Source organism: Chiloscyllium plagiosum, unplaced genomic scaffold (assembly GCF_037043375.1).
Source record: "Chiloscyllium plagiosum isolate Xiang-an unplaced genomic scaffold, Cpla_swu_hap1 HiC_scaffold_30, whole genome shotgun sequence".
In the NCBI taxonomy this organism is placed as follows: domain Eukaryota; kingdom Metazoa; phylum Chordata; class Chondrichthyes; order Orectolobiformes; family Hemiscylliidae; genus Chiloscyllium; species Chiloscyllium plagiosum.
The window spans coordinates 37,044,866-37,060,245 of NW_028270168.1; the positions used below are offsets into that span (position 1 = coordinate 37,044,866).

General features: G+C 38.3%; 1 protein-coding gene across 1 annotated transcript in view; it reads right to left on the reverse strand.

The window, feature by feature from the left end:
• The window catches only part of LOC122563724 (CUB and sushi domain-containing protein 2), a 616,258-nt gene that overhangs the window by 107,631 nt on the left and 493,247 nt on the right, over positions 1-15,380 (reverse strand). Inside the window, exons 45-50 of the mRNA XM_087976898.1 lie at positions 12,981-13,166; positions 10,107-10,301; positions 4,597-4,770; positions 3,854-4,027; positions 677-850; positions 396-584 (exon numbers count right to left, since the gene is read on the reverse strand). Coding sequence (XP_087833024.1) covers positions 396-584; positions 677-850; positions 3,854-4,027; positions 4,597-4,770; positions 10,107-10,301; positions 12,981-13,166 — 1,092 coding nt within the window. The remainder of the gene's footprint in view (positions 1-395; positions 585-676; positions 851-3,853; positions 4,028-4,596; positions 4,771-10,106; positions 10,302-12,980; positions 13,167-15,380) is intronic.

A 15,380-nucleotide genomic window follows, 5' to 3' on the forward strand; every position in this document is an offset into this window, starting at 1 on the left:
ATGAGTTCCTTCACTCATGAAGTAACACTGTATTCAATACTTTTTTGTTCTCGTGGATGACCAGCGCATTGATACTACCTTTGAATTTTATAAGTTGAAAAAGTGCACATGACATTGTCTCCCCTTTTCCTTAGCTGACCAAGATTTGTACTGGATCAAAGTTCTCCAAATGACTCGGTTATATATATTTTTGACTGTGGTGGTTTGTGATTGCAAACAAAAAAAAACATGGAAAATGCAAAGTATTGATGATTATTTGATATTTGAAATATATTGAAATAACTTACCAATTTCTGTTAGAAAAGATTTTGTGTCTGGCATTGATAACTTGATTAAAAATTTGATAATAAATAGACTCTTCATTTCTGAATGTTTATTGCACTGTAATCACTTACACAAACACTTTGGGAGAGATCGATCCCAGGAACCATCTCCTTGACACGTCAAAACATCTGATCCCAACAGGTAGTATCTGGGATTACATTCATATGACACGGTACTACCGTAACTGAATCTTTGTGCGACGTTTATTTGCACCCGACGAATACCATTTTCAATATGTGCGGGATCTGAACAATTGACCACTGTAGGAAAGTAAGAAAATGTGAAGGTCCTTTCTACCCTGTTTGACATCACTGAAGAAGTGTTAAAACTGCACAAAAGTCATACTTCATACCTTGACAAGTCGGAAGTGAGTTGCTCCATTGTCCATTAGATTGACATTGGGAACTAACAGTCCCATGAAGTGTATATCCTGGGTTACAGGTGAACCGAACAATGTCATTCAGGTTAAACTGTGTTCCATGTGTTACGCCGTTACCTGGATTACCAGGGTGTCCACATGTAATAGCTGTGAGAAAAAAACAAAACAACAATTATTTGGTAATATATAATCGATCAGTAATATACTCCAGTGAAGCTCTAAGATTCTGAATACCCTTTCTCCATGGATAAATTCAAAACATTTTATAATTCTTTGTCTGAAATTAAAATCAGGTAAGTACACAGATATAAGAGGTGGGCACCAATATATACAACAGAAAATCTAACTGAAGAATATTGAATATCTAAGAGTGTCACTGACTTTCTTGAAATATATATCACACGGCAAAATTTCTTGATGGGAACATGCTCTTGGAAAATCATAGATTCATAGTGTCAAACCCATATAAACTTGCTGTATTTAAAACTAAGATGTGGCACAAATTAATACTCAATGATAGTTGTTGTACAAGTTATACAATTTTCAGAAAATATGTCAAGTGTTAAATAGAGGTGAATGAAAGATCCATCTCTAACCAAAATAATAATGAACACCCATGGCCACTGAAGCTATTACCTCGGATGCCAGGGAATAGTTTACTTGTTGCTGTTGTGAGGTAATTTAAGGAGCTGTATTCCCATGTGGGGCTACAATTAGCTGGAATACTTTTGGGGAATTTGGGAACAGTCATTTTTTTTTGTCTGTGCGGAATTAATTCGGAAACCCTTCTGCTTGAAATTGAGTGCACAAAGCCATACTCAAAGCACACAGTTCCCTATATAAACAAACTCAGTACATGATTCATATAAACTCAACAAGAGTTAACATTAGAACAACAGATTGGTTCACATTGACTGGAAGTGAAATGTCACCACTTCTTCAGTATAACTGTGCAGTACCAACTATTAGTCAATTAGTTGTTCATTCCCAGTGCATTGAATTTGACTGGTAACAGTAAGTTGGTTCTATACTTGCACAATGCAGAACGATTCATAACTCAAAAGCTCTACTAGTGTGAGTTATGACTGTCTTTAGCAAGAATGAAAGAACTCTTAAAAACTCACCAGCACCAGTGAGACACTTTCTATTTATTGCAAAGGATTGAGCTATTGTTTAAAATGAGCACGGCTGTTAACCAAATGTTAGAACCAAATGTGCATGTGAACTTGTCAACTGCGAAAAGATTATTCAATTTATGTGTGTTGCTTTCTGCTTTTCCATGTTATAAATTAGCATGCCATTGGACATCAATGTAAAATCCATCCTAAAGAATCAAGGCAGTTAAAACCCATCAAGCCCCTAACATACTACAGCGCTATTTACTGTCTACAAACTGCACTGCATCAACTCATGAAGGCTCCTTCAACAGCAACTTCCAAATCTGTGACATTTATTATTTAGAAGCACAAGAGTAGAAGATGCATGGGCACACCACCATTTGTAAGTTCCCCTCCAAGCCACATACCTTCTCAACTTAGAGCTATATCACTGTCTCCTCACTACCACTGAGTTAAAATCCTGGAACTGCCTTAAAGCAGCACTATGGGCACATCTAGCCCCCATGGATTGCAACAGCTCAAGAAGGCAGCTCATCACAGCCTTCTCAAAGGTAATTAGGGATAGGCAGTAAATCATGGTCCAGTCAGTAATGGTGACAACCCTAAAAGAATATTTAAAACAAAAAATGACATGGAACCTGTATTAAAACACTGGTGGAGGATGAGAAGCCAGACACCTGAATGGATGCCTTTATTCCACAATTACAGATATTGACATCTCTGATTATGCCAATGATCCTTTTGCCATTGCCTCGCATTCATGTGGGAATACATCATGCTAATAATTACTCTGGTCTGGATATTCCAGTCTACCCATACTTTTGACCTCTGTACCCTCAAAGATACATATTGAAAGTTGCAGTTGGGTTGTTATTTTAACTCTTTAGCTTGAGCTAAATTTGGCACAAGAAAATTCCATAGGTGGAGATCTTTCAGTCTCCCAGGTAAGCCAAAGGTATGTACAGACAGCCCTTGGACATCCTCAGGGACTGACTGTGGGAATTGCTCAGGATGTTTAAACTCCCAATGGGCAATTCTCTAGCTGTGTTGAATCTTGTGCAAATACCTGAACCCTGAGTTGGAGTCAAAGACTTAGGAGAAGTCCTGAGACCTGTACCATTACCAAGGAAATGTTGGATAGTTGCAACTATGTCTAAAGCCCCATGTCACTCGATAACTCATCCCTTACACCTATACCTCTGACCTTTCAAATCCTAATTCCTCTCCAAACCTCTGATGCCCCCTGACATTTTGATCCCTCCTAGTCTGATCTCATGACTCAACCCCTCAGCTATAACAAAGGGGTGTGGCTCTGCTTCCCCTCATGATCCTGCACTACAAAGCAGGAATCATTGAGTCATAAATTCACACAGTACAGAAGAGGCTCTTTGGCCCATCAGGTCTATACCACCAAAAGAAAACTACGTGAAATCTTTATTAGTTCCACTTTCCAGCCTTGGCCTATTTCAGGTACACTATGCATTTCTAAAAAGATCAGTTTCAGAAAATACCAGCCAGAAATGTGCAGCTGGATATGGTACATGGTGTAAATGAGAATAGCACGAGCAGTAGTGCAACAATGAGTGCCCTGCAAGAAGATTCACCCTGGATTGTCTGGTACCCCCAATCAGTGGTCCTAATCCTACTTCCTAGGCAACATACCTTTCTGAGAATTAACTCCTTGCAAATTGAATGTAACTTATAATGGTGCAATAGCAACAATTTACTGAATGCAAAGCATAGCATTGCTCCAGTATCCTGATCCCTCAACACCTTTCTTCTGCAAGCCCCTATCAAACTGTCTTTATTTGTATTATTACGATTGACTCAACATCAATAATCAAGCTCTGCATAGCTTATGCAAAAGAAAAGTCTCAGTTACCCAAGTGAGCTAAGTAATTGAATGCAGGAAAGTAAGACAGTTTTGAAGATACATTGGCGCATTGTAAAGAAAGAGAAACAAAACAGCTTCACCTGAGGCACTTGGCTTCCCTTCATTGATTATTAAATTACATTCCGAAGCAATACTTACGCACACATACAGGTGATCTGCCTGACCACTGATGGTCCTGCTGACAAATTCGGACTGAAGTTCCAATCAAGCGAAAACCTGGGCTGCACTGGTACACCACTGTCCCACGATAATTGAAATTTTCTCCAATTATTTGACCATTGACAATGGGCTTAGGCATCCCACAGTGACCAGCTGAAGCAAAGAAAATGCTGCAATCAGTAACATTTATGACTTGATCGATTCCAACTCCAGGACAGAATACAAAAACGACAATATAATAAGCAGCCTTTAAGTTATTTATATGGAGAGACTTTGTGTTGGGCACACTGATGGGTTTTAGTATTTTCAAGTCTAATGTGATAACTCAGGAAGGCTAATTTGGGCACTTGTCTATAAAATTAAAACAGCTGGTTTCGTGGGCAGCTGGTTTAAAAAGGATTAATCCCAAATACTGTATCTGAATGATCACATTGCATGAATACAATGACAAATCAGAAAGGAAACTTTCAAAACTACAGACGGGAACCTTCTCAACTTGATCTTCTTGAAATTCATTACCAGTACATCTTTGTTTAATGTTCACACTTAATTGCAAACTTTCAGAAACAATGAATAAGCAATGATTCACTGGTATTTCTTGAAAATTCTCTGCGACTAAAATTGTTACAAGTAAAGACAAGCAAAATAAAATAAGCAAAACTTCACAGTTGACAAGGCAAAGAGGTTTCTACACTGGTATGTTAATACAATCAAATACAAACCAAGGCATTTCACTTCCATTCCGCTCCACAGCCCGTTGGCCTGACATTCCCGTACCCGGGATCCTACCATTGTGTATCCGGTATTGCAGGAAAAGATGGCAGTCGCTCCATATACTGTTAGTGTTCCAATTTTATTGCCATTTGGAGGAAATGGCAGTTCACCACATGAGATGACTGAAGAATTACAAAAAAAGAATGACCAATTAATTTTAACAATTCAGCCTTTTTGAAAGACTTGCTTTCCGACAACCACTTTCTGGTCAGTTAGAATTTAGACCCAGTCATGTTTAAAGGTTTGCAAATCAAACATTGCTTAGAATTTCTGTTCGTCCAGATGAAAGTTTCCCAAAAAGAACGCTGCTTTAAGTCTAGAACTTTTCAGAGGAGAGAGGCAGAAACAAGGTTTATGGATCAGTAAACCTGTTGATATCTCACAACATGCTCTTTGCCTCCTGAGTGCGAGAACACTTTCTTTGCTTTATCCAATTATTATCATTCTATCTGTTAGGGAATTGGCTGTCAGAGCTATTAAAAGATGACTAACACAAAACCTGGCTTCCATTGAGAGAATCTGTCGGAGTGGACCTATCCATTATTGTGTTCTGAAGTGCTGTGCACTTGCCTTGTTCGGTTGAATACTGAAACAAACAAGATTCTTGAATAGCCAGAAGCAGACAAGTTATCAGAGAGTCTCGGACTGGAGTTATAATCTCAGGTTTTTAAGAGGTCCCCAGTTAGGACAGGTATAAGGAGGAATCACTTCTCTCAGAGGGTAGTGCATCTGTGGAATTCTTTACCGCAGAGGGCTATAAAGGTTGGATGATGAAGTGTATTCAAGGATGCAATTGAAAATCTGTCTATCTGTGAGGAAATCAAGGCAGACGATAAGGCAGGAAAGTAGAGTTAAAGTCATTAGGTCAGCCATTAGCTCACGGAATGGCACAGCAGACTCAATGGACCGAATGGCCCATTTCTGCTCCTAAGTGCTATGATCTCATAAAATTTTCCACTAATAATTAACTTTACTTCAAAATTCCATTGTAAGACATGCTTCCTTGGAGGCCCTTCAGTTCCCAAAAAGCCCCTGTTTTACCTGCTATCTGCATTGTTAATGTGTTGCTCTATGCAAGACATTTTCAATTAATACAGATTTTGTCATGTCGCTGCAGTTGTTCTTGTGTTTCCAACATAAATATGAAGACAAGGAAATAATAGTAACTGTTTCAATAATGAACACAGTGGCTGAAAATTGAGAGGAAGGGAATGAATGGCTTTCCCTTTGGAAGGGAAATCAGCTGGAAGCTGACTCACCTACAGGAAGCCCACTTCACAGTCATAACAAGTTGCTGGGAAGGGCAAGTGCGATCTTTAGTAGGGAGACTCTTATATTGAAAAGCACACCCTTGAAGATGGCTTCTCCCCTTTCTCTTACCATTTCATAAACTTGATCCAAAATGATCCAAATAATAAAAAGTGTTTAAAGACAGACTACGTTAAATGAAGAAACTCGGAAAGTTACCACAGCTAAGAGAAAACCCCAGCATTGGGAAGATTTGAGAGATCAGCAGAGGCTAAGAAGAAAATAAGATGAGCTAACTTCGAAAAGATGAAATTATGAATGAAAGAAGCTTCTACAGTTATCAAAAAGGAAGGGATCAGCAAAAATAAACACAGGTCCCTATAAACATGAGAGTAGGTAAATTATAACAATGAATAAGAAATTGACATAGGGAAACAAAATATTTTCTGTTGACTTCATGATACAAAACACCAGAAGTAGTTTGGAAACAGAGGACGAGTGAGAATGAGGAACTAAAATAAATTAGTATGAGTAAGGAAATAGCATTTGAGAATCGTTTGTGTCTATAGGCTGCCCATTGTCCTGCATGATGGCCTGAACCCTAGGATTTTACAACATGTAGCTAAAGTGATGATCGAAACAAAATAGACCCTATGGTTTGGAAGGAAACAAATATAACCCCATATACTGTTTTATACCAAGTTAGTAGGGAAAGTAAACAGTCAAGCAACACAAGGAGACTGCAAAAGGATGTAAAGAGGTTACATGTGTGGAGAAGAGACAGCAGATGGAATATGGAATACAATACAAATTTGAAGTTATTTATTTAGTACAAAAATAGAAAAGCAACATGGTTTAACTGGTGAGAAATCCTGATAGTTAGAAAAGCAAACGATATGGTAGGCCTTTTGACAGAAGCATTAGACTATCAGAGTAAAGAAGCAGGCAGGAATGTGTAGAGCATCTATGGTCGAAATAACTGAATACAATGCTTCAACAAATTGAGTAATTGCAGTTTGGTGTGCAGAAAGGACAATGTCAGAGGAACACAGAGATTCCTTGGGGTTATAGGACATGTTGAGGTTAAGTTGAAAGTGTTTATAAGGATAAGAGCTTTTACACTGAGGCACTGCCAGTTGATCTACTCTGCCAGATTGCTGCCAGGATGTTGAATGGGTGGGTGATTTAATTTGAATACTTGCTTAAGAGATGCTTAAATGGTCATGACCCTAATGGCATTTTGCAAACTTAAGGGCAAAAAGACATCCAAATCAGGTAAATGACAGCTCTGACACATACAAGGTGAATTGTTTCAATAATAACAAACTGGGTTAGTAGATTTTCTCCTCATGCTGTTTAACACATCCTTTAGCTTGATAATTGTGAGTGAATTAACAAATCCATAAAAATGGAACAGAAAATTTCAAAACAAGATACAATCTTGCATTATCGTGCATTTATTGGAGTCATCTACACACTCATAATTTCAGCCCGACGATAACCTTTCATTCTGATATGGAATGGAGAAGTGGATAATAAATGGATATGCAAGAGTGAATTGCACAACTACGAAGAGTTAGAACTAATTTTAATATCCTGTTTTTATCTTTGTGGATTTATTTCCAATGCATTTGAAAGGGTATACTGATGACATGAAGATGAAACTAGATGAGAAAATTGTCTGAATCTGGCCTTGCAAAAGTCAAAATCAATAGAAGTCTGGTCAATAAGCTAAGGTACTCCATCTGTAAATAATTTCCTTTGAATCAGTTTGACATTTCAAAGTAAACGAATCATATTCATCTGTCGTTAAAGTAAAACAGCATTTGTCAGCTTTGCTATCTCGATTTACTGAGATTTTCAATCATGATTGAACAAAAAGCTACAGAAGCTACAAATCCAAAATAACCTTTTTCCCCATCCTCACTGATGTAACCCAGAGTTCATTCCCTCCATTGACCCACCAATATCCAATTTTTACCAGTTTCCTGGGATTGTCTCCAGTCTCTGAATCTGGCTGGTTCCCAGCTGGTAAAGAAACAAAACAAAGATGCAAATGAAATCCTGGCACTAAATTTGACAGGACCTCTGTCCTCTTTGAATTTCCTGAATTCTAGCCTGCAGACACCTACCCCCATTTTCCTGCATTCCCTGCTTCCTTGCAAATATTAAGGCCATTGTCCTCGCCCTATTCAGCCTATTAGTTGCAGGGTAGTGAAGAAGGCATTTGGTACACTTACTTTTATTGGTCAATGCATTGGGTAGAGGAGTCAGGAGATCATGTGGGACAGGACATTAGTTAGGCAAATTTTGGAATAGTGCATTCAATTTTGGTCATCCTGATTTAGGAAAGGTGTTGTGAAACTGGAAAGATGTAAAACTTGAAAAAGTTCAGACTAGATATATAAGGATATTGCCAGGATTTGAGCTATAGGAAAAGGCTGATTAGGTTGGGAATATTTTCCCTGGAGCATCGAAGGCTGAGGGGTGACCTTATGGATGGTTATAAAACCTCCAGGGTACGGGAGTCCAAAACTAGAGGGCATAGGATTAGGGTGAGAGGGAAAAGATATAAAAGGGACTCAACGGACAACTATTATTGCCAAGGGTAGTAAGTGCATGGAATGAGCTGCCAGAGGAAGTAATGGAGGTTGGTACAGTTATAACATTTAAAAGGCATCTGGATGGGTATATGAATAGGAAGGGTTTAGAGGGATATGGGCCAGGTGCTGGCAAATAGGACTAGATTAATTCAGGATTTCTAGTCGGCATGGATGAGTTGAACTGAAGGATTTGTTTCCATGCTGTGTAGCTCTATGACTCTTGTCTGTGGAGGCAATCAACACACACATACAGGAAGGCAAGTGAGCAATGAAATTTGGCTATCTTTTCCCTTCATTGAACTTTTCAACTGATCTACAGCCTGATATATCCTTTGATAAACGTTTTCATGATCCAGTATTCCACCAATTATCACACTGTCTGCAAACCTACTAGGCAGTCCACCTATATTTTCATCTAGATCATTTCTGTATATAAATTAAAAGCACAGAGGTCCCAGCATAGATCTTTGCAGAATACCAATTTTCACATGCCTCCAGTCAGAAAAATATATTCCACAACTAGCCTCTGCCTTTTATGACAAGTCAATCTTGTTTCCAACTTGCCAACTCACCATGGATCCCATGTGACTGAATCTTCTGGAACAAGCTACCATAAGGGACCTTGTCAAATACTTTAGTAGAGTCCAGGGAGACAGCATCTACTACCTTACCCTCATCAATCATCTTTGTTAGTTCTACAGAAAGCTCAATCAAATTTGTCAGACAAGATCTCACTGCATAAAACCACGCTGACTATGAGTAATATGTCCATTCTTCCCTAAATGTGAATAAATCCTGCCACCAAGAATCTTCTCCAATAATTTCCCCTCTACTAATGCAAGAATTCATGGCCTATAATTTCCTAGATTATACCTGTTGCTCTTCTTAAACAGAAGAACAACATCGGCTATTCGCCAGCCTTCTGAGACCTTGCCTGTGGCTAAAGTGAATACAAAGATCTCTGTCAAAGTTCCAGCAATCTCCTCCCTTGCCGTCTTCAGTATCCGAGGATAGACCCCATCAGGTCTTAGTGACTTGTCTACCATTTGTTTTTAAGAAACTCAACAGCTCCTCCTTCTTAATATCGGCATGACCCAGAATGCTAACATACCCCTCCCTCGTCTCACTATTACTCATGTCTCTCCCCTGATGAATATAGATGCAAAGTACTCATCAAGAATCTCATCCACTTCCTCTGGCTATATGCATAAATTGCATCTTTTGTCCTTGAGTAAACCTACCCTTTCCCTAGCTACCTTCTTGCTCTAATGTACATAGAAAATTCCTTCAGATTCTCATTAATGCTACTTGCCAAGAACATTTAGGGCCCCTTCTAGCCTCCTGATTTCTTGTTTAAGTTGTTCTCTGCTTTATACGCCTTAAGGGCTTTTTTAATTTCAATATTTAGCACTGATATGCCTAAAACAATTAATGGTTCAGTCATAAATATCAACAAAGAAACAATTTCAATTGTGTTCTGCCTGTAAACAGACCCATGAGCAACTGAGAGGAAACAGCTCTCCTTCTGGCAAGAATATTTGATAATCAGCTCATGTCTAATATTTTACAATATTAACCTGTGTGTAAGTACAGGATGACATACTTACTTTTACAGCTGGGCTTCGGCTCTCCTCCACTCCAAGTACCATTAGCCTGACAATTGATGACCCTATGTCCTTCCAGGTAATACCCTGGATCACAAATGATAATGACTTGAGCTCCATATTGATTTGGGTTTCCATATAATAGCTTCCAGTCCCCATGCTCTACACGGACACTATTAACATCAGGACATGTCACAGCTGTAAGGACAGGTAATAAACAATGATCAATAGCAGTTTATTACATCATTGCCTACTGAGTTGAAATTTTCTGATCAGTTATCATTTTGACCAATCACGGATAAGAACTAACTTTCTCTTACTCATTTCAAGAGTTATTGACAAGACTCTGAAATGATTTGTAATAAATTAGGGTGATCTTGCAATCTATTGATTTTACTTGTATTTTCTTTTAATTCGACCTATGCTGCCCACACATAAATACACACCACATGTGCTTGCATGAACGATTCCCCTTAGCTTTCATCAATGTGGGAACCATGTTACCTCAGTTCCTAAGGAGAAGGAATAGCAACATATATCTCTTACAATTATAACCATTGACTATGTTTTGGAGGGATTGTGAAATTGTGGTGTGGAACGTGGGAATTGCAAATAAGAATGCTGAATTCTGTTATCATCAACCCATGTGGAAGCAGAAGAGCAGACAGAGTTCTTTTGATGCCTGCTTCCCCTGACCTAGATGCTGAGTGCTGACACTTTTTATTTTGATAAAATTGTTGGCTGTGGAGTTTTCTGACTTAAAAATATTGACTATAATCCATTTCCTATGAAACACTTTGGGGCGTTACAGGACATGAAAAGCACATACAGAATTAGAAACGTGTTCATTCTTTCTGTCATGATTTTGCCTGAAAAATATCAGACAAACTCTTAACAAGACATTCTTAAACTAGCCCACTTAACAAATGATAGTTTGCTCACAAACTATGAATCAATAAAAAAAAATACTTAAAATTCCTTAAAACATTAATTCTGAACTCATGGCAGCAATGCAGAAATGTTTTTCATTTATTCAACAATTATTTTCTTGGGTTTGTCAATGCTCTCAGTAAAAGCAGCTCTATGTTTACCAATTCAAAATGTGTTGATTCACAATAAATTCACTTTTGCGACCTATGTAGGACAGACTCTATTATTTCAAGATAGACTAGCAGCCTAACTGAGTGGGAGTGGATCCTGCATTTGTTAAAGTGTGTGGCAAGAAATGTTGATATATAAGAGGTGACTTCTGGAATAAGTGTGTATTGAAAAAACTGCTGTCCCCACAATTAAATGAAGAACAAAACCAAAGGGAGATTTGATAAATATATCTAAAATTATGACTGGGGAGCGTAGCTGGGGATAAACCGTTTCAACTCATAGTAACAAAAGGATAGAAATTTAAAATAATGGCAAAAGCCCAGGGGAAAAAGAAATGAAAATAATCATTATTTTCTACATTAAACGTTTTTGAGAATGGAATGCACTGCTGAAAAAGGTGGTAGAAGTAGATTCAGTAGTAGCTTTCATTCTAAATATGTCCTTATAAAAGAAAGAAATTGCAGGATTACAGACAAAGATCAGGCCAGTGAGAATAATTGGATAGCTCTTTCAAAGACCTGACGGATACAGAATGGATTGAAATGTGCCCATCTGTGCTGAATAATTCTGAGTCTTTCTTTTCCATTGAGGAAGTAAAATGGTAATGAAAGGTTACAAATTTCAGAGAACCACAAAAAAAATTAAATGCAAGGTTAAGGAAAAAAATCTTTAAATAGATTAGCTGTAATGTGAAATTTTCAGCTATAAAACCTTTGTTGAAGCATAACCCATACATTATTTTAATCAAAAATCAGATAGTTGGGTTAGAAAAGTGCTCACAAAGAGAATGGGGAATGAGCAGGAAAGCACAGAAACAGGAGTAGCTGATTCTGCCTCTTCAGTGTGTTCCATTATTTAAATGGATTGTGCCTAATCTGTATTACACCTTCATCTATTTGCCATAGTATCCCTAATACACTGACCTAACAAAACCTTTCCGATCTCAGTTTTGAAGTGTTAAATAGTTCGATTCTAAACAAATATTATTTGGGGTGGGGCAGAGGCAGGGGCAGGATGGCAATGTGGGAGTGCAGATAGATTCGGACAAAGAAGTGATTTCTCTAATCTGAGGTGCTTGGTTCAGATCTCAGCAGAGCCAAAATCCCTCTTAGCCTTGTTGATTTTTAAAATCATCTTAAACATGTCAATGAGAATACCTGTTAACCTTCAGTAGAAGGAAATCTATTGGAATTTCTTCATGGGAATTTCTTCATTATTTATTACTCTTAAGCCTGGTCTCATTTTATTGAAATCGCATTCTCTCTCTTTGAGGCCAATATAGCATTTCCACTCAAAATGAATTTTGGATGCAAAATGGGTCTTACCATGAAATGCATGTAAATGTTGCATTACATGCAAGCTTTTGAATTCTAGCAACCTTGAAATAAAAGCCAACATTAAAGGAACAGTTTTAATTGCAATTTTTTTTTGTGGCTGACCACTGCCTTTTCATGATTCTGCACTTGGAACCTTACACTCCTGTGTTTCCACAGTTCCCAATTTTACAGTGTTTAGAAACGTTCAGATATCTACCTTAGGTCCACAGGTCTAAAAGGCAGAATATTATGAAAGCCTCATCTGACCAACACCATAGGAGTAACCAGAGAGAAACAGAGACATAGAGACAAGCAACCCATGGGACAGTATCACCATCTGTTGAAAGTCTAACCAGTTGGACCACTGGGAACCTCTAGAAGCAGGTCAATCTGTATTCCTTCACTCATGTAATGATTTCTTTTCAGAGCCATGAAACAAAACTCCTAATGGCACACTTACGCACACACAGTGGAGGGTAATCATTGTTGCTCCATTTTCCATTTTCCTGGCAGACAGCAGTTGATAGTTCACCAGATTGCAACCTATATCCTTCATTACACTGATATATGGCCCTTGTTCCAAGAGTGTACTCTCTCCCAAAGACTGTCCCATTCTCTGGGGCTTTTGGAACACCACAAGAAATGGCTGAAAAAGAACAAGTGACAGCTTTGTTTGATAGATTCACCAATATAAACATTGCTGCTTTAACATGAAAGGAGACAGCAACAGTTACACTATTGTGCATCACAGCACATTGCCACACCCTGTGGTAAAATACAGCTGAGCAACTTACCATTTTTGTACAAGTTGAGGTCTAAGTTTCATTTATGGAAGTAGACATAGCAATAAGGCTATGCACTTTGAGAGAGACAAACACCTTTGTGTGATAACTCATCCACTCCAAAGTGGCACTTGAAAAAGCTTGTGGCTGTAAACAACACTTGACATGAGGGGACTAAAAAGCTCGAGGCATGGAAAGCATTAAAGTGGAAAATGCAGGAATAAATTGAACAAACAAATAAAAATAACCAAACTCCAATGCATTTCAATTCATATCTGTATGCAGCACACCACATCATGAGTAAAACAGTGACAAAAAAGCAATTTGAAGAAAAACATAGCCCTTCAATTCTCTGTTAAAATCGGACTTCAATAAAGTTTTATTTGAAACACCATAAAGCTATTTATAAATGATTGGCCTGGAGTTTTGACATCAGTTCCACTCAAGTAACTGTTTAATCTGCATGAAATCAAATCAAATATAGAGGAGGACCACAGAATCTTAAGCACAAGTGAAAACCCAAAGTTTATGCTTCAAGTCATCTATTGCATTTTATCTAGCTTGCCTGAATGCCCATTAAACTGGCTGTATCACCACTCGGCACATTTCAATCATTTGCATTAATTTTGAGAGGCTGATCACATTGTACCCATGACATTGGGTACACTAGTACTTATGAACACCTATGTTTATCACCTGACCAGCAGTCCATTATAGCAAATGATCAAATTTGCTTTACTTTTCGAATCTCTTCTGATTTGTCTCAAACACATTTATATTTAATATGTAAAGTTTTGAACGATTTGAAGGACAGAGAAAGAAGTATGTGCAACATCATAGTCTCCAACTTCACTTGGATATATTTCTATGCTTTTCCTATGACTGAATCACATTACTTGAGACTCCATTGGGCTTATTCCAGTTATAGAGTTATACTACACAGGAGTAGGCCCTTCGGTCTAATTTCTCCATCCTGATCAGATATCCCAAACTGATTTAGTCCCATTTGCCTGCATTTGGCCCATATCACTCTAAACCCTCCTTAATCACATATCCATCCAAATGCCATTTAAATGTTGTAATTGAACCAACCTCCACCACTTCCTCTGGCAGCTCATTCCATACACACACCACCCTCAGCATGAAAATGTAGCCCCTCAAGTCCCTTTGTAATTTTTCCTCTCTCACCTTAAACTTACACCTTCTAGTTTTGGACTCCTCTATCCCAGGAAAAAGATCTTGTCTATTCACCCTATCCATGTCCCTCATGATTTTATAAATCTTAAGGTCACCCCTTAAGCCTCTGATGCTCCAGGGGAAAACGCTCCAACCTATTCAGCCTCTCCCTTTTGCACAAACTCTCCCATCTCAGTAATATCCATGTAAATCTTTTCTGAACGCTTTCAAGTTTCACAACATCTTTCCGACAGCAGGGAGACCAGAATTGAACGCAATATTCCTAAATGGCCTCACCAATGTCCTGTACAGTTCACAAATAAATTACATTTGAGTATCGCCATTTATTTGGGCAGACCAGTGGGAAATTTTATTTTTGGGCCTATCTTAAAGAGACCTCTGCGTTACTTGAACATGGCATCACTTTAGCAAGACCAGCACTCCATCCGATATGTCCAAGTCACCCCAGAACATCCATAAAGGCAACACAAAGCTGTTGTGTGTTGTGTTTTTGGTTTTGCACTGAACAGAGAAAACAGAATTCTTTGAAGGCCTCTCTGATATATTCTTCTCTGGCAGTGGATTGAAATCCCCACAAAAACTAGGATCAGATCATGATAGATTTCCTTGCTTTTATTTCCTATCTCCTTTCAACTATTGATTTCCAAAAGTCCAAAGGTATGCAGGTTAAGTGAATTGGCCATGCTCATTTGCCCATAGTGTTCAGGGAAGTATAGGTTAGGTGCATTAGTCAGGGGTAAATGTATAGTAATGGGGTAGGGGAATGGGTCAGGGTGGATTACTCTTCGGAGGGTTGGTGTTGACGTGTTGGGCCAAATGGCCTGTTTCCACACTGTAGGGATTCAATGATTCAATAAAAAGTGAAGGTAGTGTTCAAGACA